Here is an 11,035-nt window from a genome sequence, read left to right on the forward strand (position 1 = left end):
ACTTGCGACCTTCAGATTGCGAGTTGAGCGCCCTAACCACCTGGACATTCCGGGTCCAACTTAATTTCGACGATGACTATGATGGGAAACCAAATGTGAATGTCTTCAAAATCTTGACCAGCACAAATACTATACTGAGTTTGAGAATAAAAGAAACAAATGCTATACTGAGTTTGAGAATAACAGAAACAACTTAATAAATGCAAGTAAACTATATATGTACTGTTACGTATTAGAATTTCAGATAACCTGAAATTGAGTTAGATTGTAAATTAGATTTAGAAAATTAGAAATTAAATATATGCCGATATGTATAAAATTTATGATATTTGCCAACAATATTGATACACACAGTTTCGTTTTTAATACAAATGTTTTAATATATAAACAACAATACAATTTACACTAACAGTTATGACAAAAACCAACAATACAATTTACAAATAGTTAATACAAACAATGATTTATTTACAAAAATTTTACAAACTTACTAGCAATATAAAGTCTTCTTTCTAGTCTGGAATTTCCTTGATGTCTTATCGAGGGTTCACGATTAGCGAGTTAATTTCGAGTTGATGTAGGTATAATTCACTTCACAGGGAGCTAGTTGGCCCTGTAGTTCTCGCTTATCGCACCCCGATTACAGGTCGAGTTTCTACTGATGACGTTAGGTAATGTTTTCGAAAAGTACTAACGTCTGATGTGAATCCACTGAAGTTGAATGATTTGCAATGTTTATAGTTTATAGCGCACCAATCACAGCATAGATACTGTTATTTGGCGCGTCGCGTTGGTTATATTTATAGGTGTGTGGAGAGTTTCTCGAAAATTTAGATTATGTAACAATACAAAGCTACATTAGCGTTTACGTACACATGTATATGCTGTTGATTCTTACACTTGAGAATCTTCTACAACTTTAGAGAATAGGCGGGAGTTTCGCAACACATATTTAACAGTATACGTTATGGACATTTCTAAATATAAATTTAATTTCAACAAATATTGATATTAAAACATATATGTTATAGTAAATCAGTCACAATACGTTACCAAAATTTTGGAAAATTTGTATCAAACGGCTGGTAAACCATTCAATCTGCACCCAACTTGGACATTTATTTTGTTACATTCAATCGGAAAAAACAACAACAAAAATGTAAAATTATAAACAACACAATAAAGTTTGTACAGTTACTATGCTTAAAACTATTTTAACTATCCTTCCTGTTCACACTATACAACGAATTGTTATGTCCACCAGATAATTCTGACGCATTTCTCATATGTTTGTATATGTTGATTTGAAATTTTGGCCACTTCTCTAAATTGGCTACAATGGTCATGCGTGACTTTAGAGTTTGAAAAACACTTAAAATGAGTCAGCAGTTTAGGTTTTCTCTTTTCAATAGCATTGTTTCTATTAAACATAAAACGCCGAGCTTGTAAAATTTATTTGCCACCTATCGTCCAACTTTCGAAAAATGCGCGCATTTTGTGCTAATTACGTTTATCCTCCCTGAGAGGCAAAACGTGTTATTGTACTGTTCTAGTGCTAATTAAGCATTATTTCTTTCTGGCAGATAAAACACGTTATCACTCTATTCTAGTGCTTATTAAACTTTTATTCTCACTCAAAGGTAAAAAATGTGTTCTAGTACGAGTTTACTGAAACTTTTTTCCGTAACAGCTCGATATTGATCAATATCGAGAACATGATTCAGTTATTTTGTGAAAGTAAATGTAAGTAAGCGAAAGTTTTAAACATTTATTTAACATTTAGGCACTCAAGAAAAAATTAAATATGATGAAATATCACCCAACACTATTGATTTTTTAGTGCTTATTTTTTCTTTGTTTTTTATACATGTATAGCAAGATAGGGATAAGTATTATTTCATTAATCAGATGGTCATACCTAGAAAGCTATTCTCATCCAAAAAAAAGATCCTAACAGCGGCTAACAGGTTGTATATTTGTGTATCTGTGCGCTATTAAAACATTGTTTTCACAAAATTCTGTTGTATGTTTCAAATTTCAACAAATTCAATATGGCTTAATAACTGTTCGATAGGCGAAAAACGAAGGCAGCGCTTCACTAGCCCCACGGGCACTGGTTCTTGAAAAAGAAAGTTTCTTGACCTTGAATCGAAAGTGGCGCCTTCGCATTTTTTACCCCCTCCCCCTCCTCGACTGGTATTTCTTCATATCTGCATCAAAATCGCTCGGCTACAATTAAATTTATATCTTTTGTAATCCTTTGTTATATCTTATTTTAATGAAATTCGTATCGTTAATATAAATGATCACACACATATACATATTTCTAAACTCATAATATTTGAATTACAGCTTATTCAAGTAACTCAAAACTTTGAGCTTTCAAGAGTTCTGCGTGGCTTAATTTGAGATTATTATTTTTTAAATCTTGAGTAGCTTTATGCAAAGCAATTAAACCCAATACTAGTACTGGCTCTATAAAACTAAAATTTTCCATGAACCTAAAATTAGGAGGTTGCCAATTTTTTTTAACTCTGTGGTTACTTGATGTGCTGTGAGGTGGAACACAAAACCTCTCGCTTAATTCTAGACAAGGCCTATTACAAAATGACACAAGATGTTTCGTTGCTATGCAACATTACATGCTGTTTTGTTTGCTGTTACCTCAAAAAAAAAATTGTTCGGAACTTCGGCAAATATGTAAGAAATAATTTCATGTAAAGTTTGAAATATTGCATATTTCTATATTTGGAAACAAGATTTATGTTACTGCAATGGTCGATAAAAAACAACTATGTAAAACATGTCTGCAATACTAAAAAAGATCTTCAAAAACATCAATTTTCGTCACCAGGTGGTTAAAGGTCAGTGTTCTCAAGAGCTTCTTCTACAGAAAAAATAATTATTCCTTTCTCTCTCAATGTTAACATTTTTGAAATAAAGTGTGGTGTAGTAATCATACTGAATGGTGACTGGTAAATAACGTTAATTATGATATTTCTCGAAATAATATAGTTTAAAGTAAATTTTTAAAGATCCAGAAACTCGAGCGTTTTCGAATAGTTGATTTTTTTTTCTTGTGGTCCTTTGTGCTAATTCTTTCATCATGGCTAATGTTATAGTTAAAAATGTCAGTTAGTACTGACCACTATAATGGAAATATAATCATCATTTAGTTCTACTCGGTTATTCACCTGTCTCTTTTATGTCATCCATTTATATAATACCCATCATATGACGTCACTGGTGATTACTAATACTTTTACGCTACCAAATATCCAGGTGTTTCAAAAACTACAAATTACAATTTATTTATCATTTCCAAGTGAAAAGTTGAACAAATTCACTAGTTTTCAAAAAACGTTTTTTATTGGTTTCAAATCTCTGATTAACAAATTTTGATTATTAATAATTAAATAGTTAATCAGAAAACACATGGCGAATCATCGGGTTATGAAAGAGAAGGGAAGAATGTGAATGTCTACACTATCTCAAGCTGACGACTGACAGATAACACAGACATATGAGGTTAGTCTCAGAAAGAAAGGGCATAAAACTATCGTGTAGTGGCCGAAAATCCTTACCCTTAAAGGCAATGTTTAAGAGAGGTATTTGGTTGGGGCTATCAGCAAGGGAAATGAAAAAAGAAAGGAGGGGCAACATGAAATGCTTGGATATTTGCCAGTAATGGACACCCACACAACTTATATATGGACAGCCGAGACTTGCTAGGTGGTTAGAAGTCCGAACGAAAGTGTTCGATCATGTTCTGAAAACCTATAAACTTACGTGCAGTGGAAAGACCTGTCGTTAAGTCCTGCTAGCGACTATATTTTCAACATTACCGATCGCAGACAACCACGGGGCTTTTGTTATGTATAACCAGGTGAGTCTTGGGTTCATTGTATTATTACTTTGTTAGGTTTACAGGTAAGCCGAAGTTTTCTCGTTCTCCTGTGCTTGTCTTATGTTTTATTTCCTGGCATTAAATTATCAACTGACGGTTTTAAAACATTTATCCTTTATTTCAAAAGACGATTCTCTGACATTCTTTAACAAAACATTGAAAGCTGACTAGACAATGCATTCCCAGTTTCAAATAGCAGAATTATGTTCAAACATTTAACCAAATTAGAACAAAGATTTTGACCTAATACTTGGTAGTTTTCTATTTGAATAAGGTGCTTAAACAATGATGAGGATCTCATTTATTTAGACACAGAATGGTGAAAATACTGATATCAAACAAAAACTGCCCTGAAGAGTTAGGGCGTTTCATTTCAAAACACTGTCACGAAAAGTTCCTCGTAAGCCGTGTTTTACTCTCTGTTTTGACGTATGTTGTTACAAAGCAATGCCTCTCATATTTGTTGATAGAGTTGGAGAAAATTTTGCATAGAATGTTTAGGCACTGATCTTCTAGATCTTGTATTATATTATTCAGTCAGGGTTACAAGCGATCTAAATCTCTGGGAGTTAAAAGTGATAACAAGGTTTAGTCTTAAATCTTTGTATTTAGCGTTATCACCAACATCTGGCCCTTAATACATAAAGAAATATTTCCAAGGAAGTGAAAATCTTTAGAAATATTACTGAGTAAGTGAAAGTCTTTAGAAATATTCCTGAGTAAGTGAAAGTCTTTAGAAATATTTCTCAGGAACTGTTTGTTTGTAATTAAGCACAAAGCTGCACAATGGGCTATCTGTGCTCTACCCACAACTGGTATCGAAACCCGTTTTCTAGCGTTGTAAGTCTGCAGACATGCCGCTGTGCCACTGAAGTGGGGCTCTCTGGAAGTTAAAGTCTTCAGAAATGATTTTTACTTCATAATAAAAATAACTTAAAAAGCTCAACGCTCTTTAGTCGGTTTTTTTCTCTGAGAGTCACCATCTATAGATATTATAATGTGTTAGTTTAAGATGTACCAAAGTTACTTATTTGCATTACCTGTAGTAAATTAGCTCCGTGACTCAAGCTTCCTTTATTCAACATGATTGGCATATGAAAGAAACTCCTAGCAACGCCCATAAATTTTGAAACTGACTTAAAAACCTTCTGAAGCCAGTTGTTGTTCAACAAAAATAGACCTCTGTAGTTCGAGAAAACAACGTAAAACAAAAAAACATCTGTAAAGACCGTTTATCTATTAATTACATTATGTTCGCTAAGTGAGATCACACAATATTTGATTGTGCAATAAGCGAAACTTGTTAGATTATTATAATTTCCGATTACCATAAAGATGAATTATTTTCTTCTCTGATTTTTAAAAAGTTGATTAAAAACACTTATTTTAATTTCCTATTTCTTTTTACTATTTCCATTCTCTAGCATGAACTTTATCAACGTTGCTAGTCGAGTTTGTGTGTGCACATGACGATTGGTTAAGTATTTTGAAATGGGGAACTACTGTGCTTGTAATAATACAATTAAAGAAGATTCATTGGTGAAAATCATTGTTATAGAATAATGTCAATCACCACTTTAGTTCAATGTTTTACAAAATTAAGCATCTTGTGATCAGTTAAGTGATCTGAAATGCACATTTTACCTATAGTGGCCTCGCACAGTCTTGTCTTAGTTGTTACTTTACAATGAATCACATATTTTAAAGTATTCAAAATCGTTCATGAACCATGGCTAGGTCTTAAGGTCTCATGTGGAGAGCTGCCGGAGAAATGGAATTTGTCCAATCACTGTAGATTGTTGTGAATTAGCTCCAAGTGTCTCAAAGGGTCATACGAAATATGTGAAATCGCTCCTAAACCATTGGGTAAGACATACCATCATTTATAATACAAGCAAACGCCCACTATCTGTTATTTCTAGCTGGCTGAAATCGAAGGCTAACCTACTATAAAGTTGAATCAGATGTTTTCATCAACAACCGAACGCTGGGTCAGTGTACAAAAGATTAGAAAACGACATCAAATGAGATCCAACCCACTTACAGTGAGACGCAAACCAGTATTTTATCATATTCTGGAAGCACTAATCCTACGCGCAGAGAACTGAACAGATGAGAAACATCGTCGGCTGTCGATTACAAGACAGCACCACAAGCTCTCAATTACCGAATAATTGATAGCATCATCAGCTATCTGATAATCGATAGCATTATCAGTTATCAGTTATCGGATAATCGATATCATCATCAGTTATCAGCTACCGAATAATCGATAGCATCATCATCTGTTAGTTACCAATTAGCTGAAAGCATCACCGGCTGTCAGTTACTAATTGATTGGAAGCAACAGCAGCTATCAGTTACCAATTAATCTATAACAACACCAGTTTTCAGTTAACAATTAGTAGAAAGCATCACCAGCTATCAGTTACCAATTAGGCATGCTCAGCTATTAGTTATCAAGCTGTCAGAAGCGTCATCAGTTATATGTGCACATTTTATGAGAAAATAATTTAGAAAACTAAGAACCGAAATATTACACCAATTATCCGTGTCTAATAAATGTTATTTGTTTGTTGTTATATAGATAAAACAGTAGGATCTATCCTGGTAGAAAAGTCACATGGTTTGCACAGCTCTTCAAGGCTAACGAGTCTGATGAACAACTGCTCTATCTTTATTTCCGTTACGCATGAGCACTTCCAACTGTGCAACAAGTCAGAAATATTAATAAATGTCTTTATTAATCATTAACGAGGAAGTCCACTAAATACACACCTGTTTTACGCCTGAAAATGTAGTCAATTTGTTTGTTTGAAGTTAAGCACAAAGCTACATAATGGGCTATCTGCGCTCTGCCCACCACTGATATCGAAACTCGCTTTCTAGGGTTATAAGTCCGCGGATATACCGCTGTGCCACTGAGGGGGGGGGGCTAATACTAGATAAATGACGTTAAGTAGAAAAGTAGCAATGAAACCAAAATGCAACGAAGTAATGAAAGATGCGTATTTCAAAACATCCAAACAGTATCTAACTGAGTTCTACCAAGGCTGTTGGCTACGACTTACTTTAACATGTGCACATGTATTAAAATTATTAATATACAGCAATCGGAACGGCCAAGACTCGTCAATAAAACGAGTATTCTTAAAAATGCCAAAAAGTATAGCATTATATAAATGGAATTTTCAAATGAGTATAATGAAACAATACATTCTAAAAGTACCAAATAATTCAAGTAGTGCAAGCCACGATCAAACGAAAAAAAGTTAATCGGTATACTTTAGCTTAGAACATAGAATAAAGTAAAAAAGTTAATCGGTATACTTTAGCTTAGAACATAGAATAAAGTAAAAAAAGTTAATCGGTATACTTTAGCTTAGAACATAGAATAAAGTAAAAAAGTTAATCGGTATACTTTAGCTTAGAACATAGAATAAAGTAAAAAAGTTAATCGGTATACTTTAGCTTAGAACATAGAATAAAGTAAAAAAGTTAATCGGTATACTTTAGCTTAGAACATAGAATAAAGTAAAAAAAGTTAATCGGTATACTTTAGCTTAGAACATAGAATAAAGTAAAAACTGTTAATTGGTATACTTTAGCTTAGAACATAGAATAAAGTAAAAAATGTTAATTGGTATACTTTAGCTTAGAGCATAAAATAAAGTAAAAACTATTTAAAAGGTTTCCTATTTTTTTACGATACTCGACGTATATTATTTAATATATGATAAATGAAAATGAGTAAAAAATTAAAATTTGTTTTGCCTAATGCCACTTCATGGTTGAATAACTTCTCCTCTTTTTTGTATTTCAGGATTTTTTGTTTATTACGTTCGTCGGTTTGATTACTGCTACTGCTGTATTAACAGTAGACTACGTACACCATCCGATTCAATATCATTCCCAAACAGACAGAGGAACATATAATTTCGGCTACGACACAGGCCTCTTTGGAGCTCACTCCTTTCGTCAGGAGTATCGTGACGAAAACGGGGTCGTTCGAGGTCGTTATGGTTACACAGACCCATATGGAAAGCTCCGTGTTGTCTATTATGAAGCTGGGCCTTTAGGCTATAAGGCTTGGGGTGACGTACATCCAGACGGCTGGTCGCAGGCCCAACCTCCTAACACTTTGGACAATTCGAGACCTTCTGGAGACAATGATTATCCACAGGAATCTCAAATCATAACGAATTCCGTTTCTTCACACAATAGCTTGCCTAGGCTTTCAGACGCTTCCAAGAAGAATAGATATTCACCTGAACATTATCATACCAATTATGCCCCCCAAATCACAGAAGATTCACAAACTTCGTTCGGCAAACGATATGGTGTTTCGACAACAACCAAAACTACAAATTCTGTTAAACCACTAACTTCCCGATCGAACATCCACAGTGGGGGTCCTTCAACAATGAGCATTAATGGCGAGACTAGGTCATCAACTTCAAACGACCTAATAGAAGATTCAACAAAAACGATTTTAAAGCTTACAGACATTACCAATGAAGGTCAGATTAGAGAATCAAGATCTTCATTGCCTGAAAGAGCTTATCCTTTTTCTAATCGTAGAAACCTTCCATCATCAAAAACACTAGATTCTGTCGAACGTTTCGGTAGAGAGAAAAATAAAGGGTCAGTTTTAGGTTCAATCAAAAAGGGAGATTCAACGAGCTTTTTCAATAGCGATGAAGGTATTAATACGGATATAAATGATACTGAATTTTCCACGAAACCCGTGACAGGTAATGATCAACTTTCCAATATAAATAGGAACGATAGTGGCAGTACAACTACAAACACGAACATCAACGAAGTTTCTAAAACAAATACGAAGGACAGTGATGTTTTAGGAACTAGGACAGACAAAAATGAAGTTTCATCTATGAGTGTGAGAAATAATGATATTTTGACTACAAGTATAGATGATATTGTTAATGAATTGATGACAGATGTAGACAGTACTGAAAATCCTTCTACCGTGAGTTCTAAATTCGGAAATCCCACGGAGAGTGAACCGCCAGAAAGACTTGAAAAAATAGATCCTGCTTCCACTACAACAGCAGAGAATAATAGACCATTTTTCAAGTTAAAAAATCCAAATACTCAAACAGTAGGACTGAACACCTCTAAACCACCTAACACGTCTAGTACCTTCCAGTTTATTATGACAACTCCTAAACAACCCACTACTACTACAGTGAAACCCTTTCTGGCGAATTCTCAGACGTCAAATGTTGGTGGGCGAGACCGACAATTAAGGAAAGAAAACTTGATGCACGCTCATTATCCTTATTCCATCTACCCCAAAGAAGTTTGGGCCTACCTAGAACAAGCCAATGTCCCAATAATGCGCATCAAACATTAATATATCCTAGCTTACTGAACTTTAGCCCAACTTATCTACTATTTGTTTTAAGCACTTTTTTGAAAAAAATCAGTGACGTATGACAGAAATAGACAACAATATGTAGCATACCAGAAATGTTACCTTAATGTAGACAGAGTTCAGTGTCATTAGGTGTCTCTCTCTCTTTTTTTTTGAAAAACGAAAACAAATTTAGCTACTCTTTGAGTAAATATAATTCCACATGATCAAAAGTTTATACGCATAGCATTTTACTGGTGTATTTGTCTTTGATTTATTCATTTTATATTTTGATCATGTCAATAAAAGGTTGATATTGTAATATATAAATAACGTGAACAAACAAATCAGTAATTAGTTTAGTTATACTAAATAGTCGCTCTGTTTATTTCCAACTGCTAGTTGGAGCTCGTAGTTAGTGTTAGTGGTAAGGTGTTAAAGTTTTGTGACAGTGAAAAAAAAATCTGTTAATATTTTGGGTTAAGGTTTTAAAACGATAGTTTATATGAGAGTGTGATAGCATAACTAATTTACAAGAAAGTTATTTTGGAATACTACTGTAGGTTTTATTTGTAAAGTTCCTAGGTATTTCTGTAAACTGTGATGATGTCAACTTTATAACTTGCCAACAACTGCCAACATAGAAATAAAGATTATTTTATGCCAATATACTTGTTTCCTCCTTCTCTTTTAACATGCACAATGAATAGTGGTTTCGTATACAGTAAGTGTAAAAGTATGTGGAAAATGCTGCATGTCATATATTCTGGTGACTGAATTCATCGTTTGCGTTTGTTCTTTTGTGAATCGGGTGTTGAGTTAAAATAGTATTAGTTTGGTTGTTGTTTTCCTTGTGTTTAAACGTACTTTATAATTGTGCCGTCCACTGTCTAGATTTAGTAATTATTTTCGGAATTAGATATGATTTATGCCACAGAACATTTAATTGTAAACTGACGAAAAAGAAAGAAAAGACGAAAAGAGAAAAAAAAAAGGTGTTATAATTAACTCCACATATAATCTGAAATGGCCCAGCATGGCCAGGTGGTTAGGGCGCTCGACTCACAATCAGAAGGTCGCGGGTTTGAATCCCTGTCACACCAAACATGCTCGCCCTTTCAGCCGTGGGGGCGTTATAATGTGACGATAAATCCCACTATTCGTTGGTAAAAGAGTAGCCCAAGAGTTGGCGGTGGGTGGTGATGACTAGCTGCCTTCCCTCTAGTCTTACACTGTTAAATTAGGGACGGCTAAAGCAGATAGCCCTCGTGTAGCTTTGCGCGAAATTCCAAAACAAAACAAAACAAAAACAAACAAAACAAAACAAAAATACATATTCTGAAATAACAAATACATTTTAAGTCTCATACAAATTATACTAGGAATACTAAGTAGTATGATACTATAAACAAAACCTATCTATTATTATTTGCATAGTTTATGGCAAATGTAGCCGCAAATATGGAATATAGTTTTTGTATCTTATAAGGTACAAGTTTTTCTTCGGTTATAAATGATTTGTGAAAACTATTAAATCATGAACGTTTCTGAGCACTGGCCTATAAGTCCAGAGCCCCAGATAGAAAATTGGTAGCAAGATACTAGAAATAATTTTTGGTGTTTTTGAACAACTGCGAATCGATTAGTAGAGGCATTCACGTAAACAAATATTTTCAAAACCAATTTTCTGTGGACTGTCAGTAGCCAAATCTGATTGGTTTCTTAGCCTAAGCCTCGGATATTTCCTATAA

The 11,035-nt window shown here is 34.0% G+C and overlaps 1 protein-coding gene across 1 annotated transcript; it reads left to right on the plus strand.

The window, feature by feature from the left end:
* The first annotated feature begins 3,755 nt into the window (after positions 1-3,755).
* LOC106457875 (cell wall protein IFF6-like) lies at positions 3,756-9,939 on the plus strand. The gene is made up of 2 exons (XM_013917324.2): positions 3,756-3,886; positions 7,731-9,939. The coding sequence occupies exons 1-2, from the start codon at positions 3,875-3,877 to the stop codon at positions 9,282-9,284; spliced, it is 1,566 nt and encodes a 521-aa protein (XP_013772778.1). The 5' UTR covers positions 3,756-3,874; the 3' UTR covers positions 9,285-9,939.
* The last annotated feature ends 1,096 nt before the right edge of the window (positions 9,940-11,035 follow it).

The sequence above is a fragment of the Limulus polyphemus genome, unplaced genomic scaffold, assembly GCF_000517525.1.
Source record: "Limulus polyphemus unplaced genomic scaffold, Limulus_polyphemus-2.1.2 Scaffold384, whole genome shotgun sequence".
NCBI lineage: Eukaryota > Metazoa > Arthropoda > Merostomata > Xiphosura > Limulidae > Limulus > Limulus polyphemus.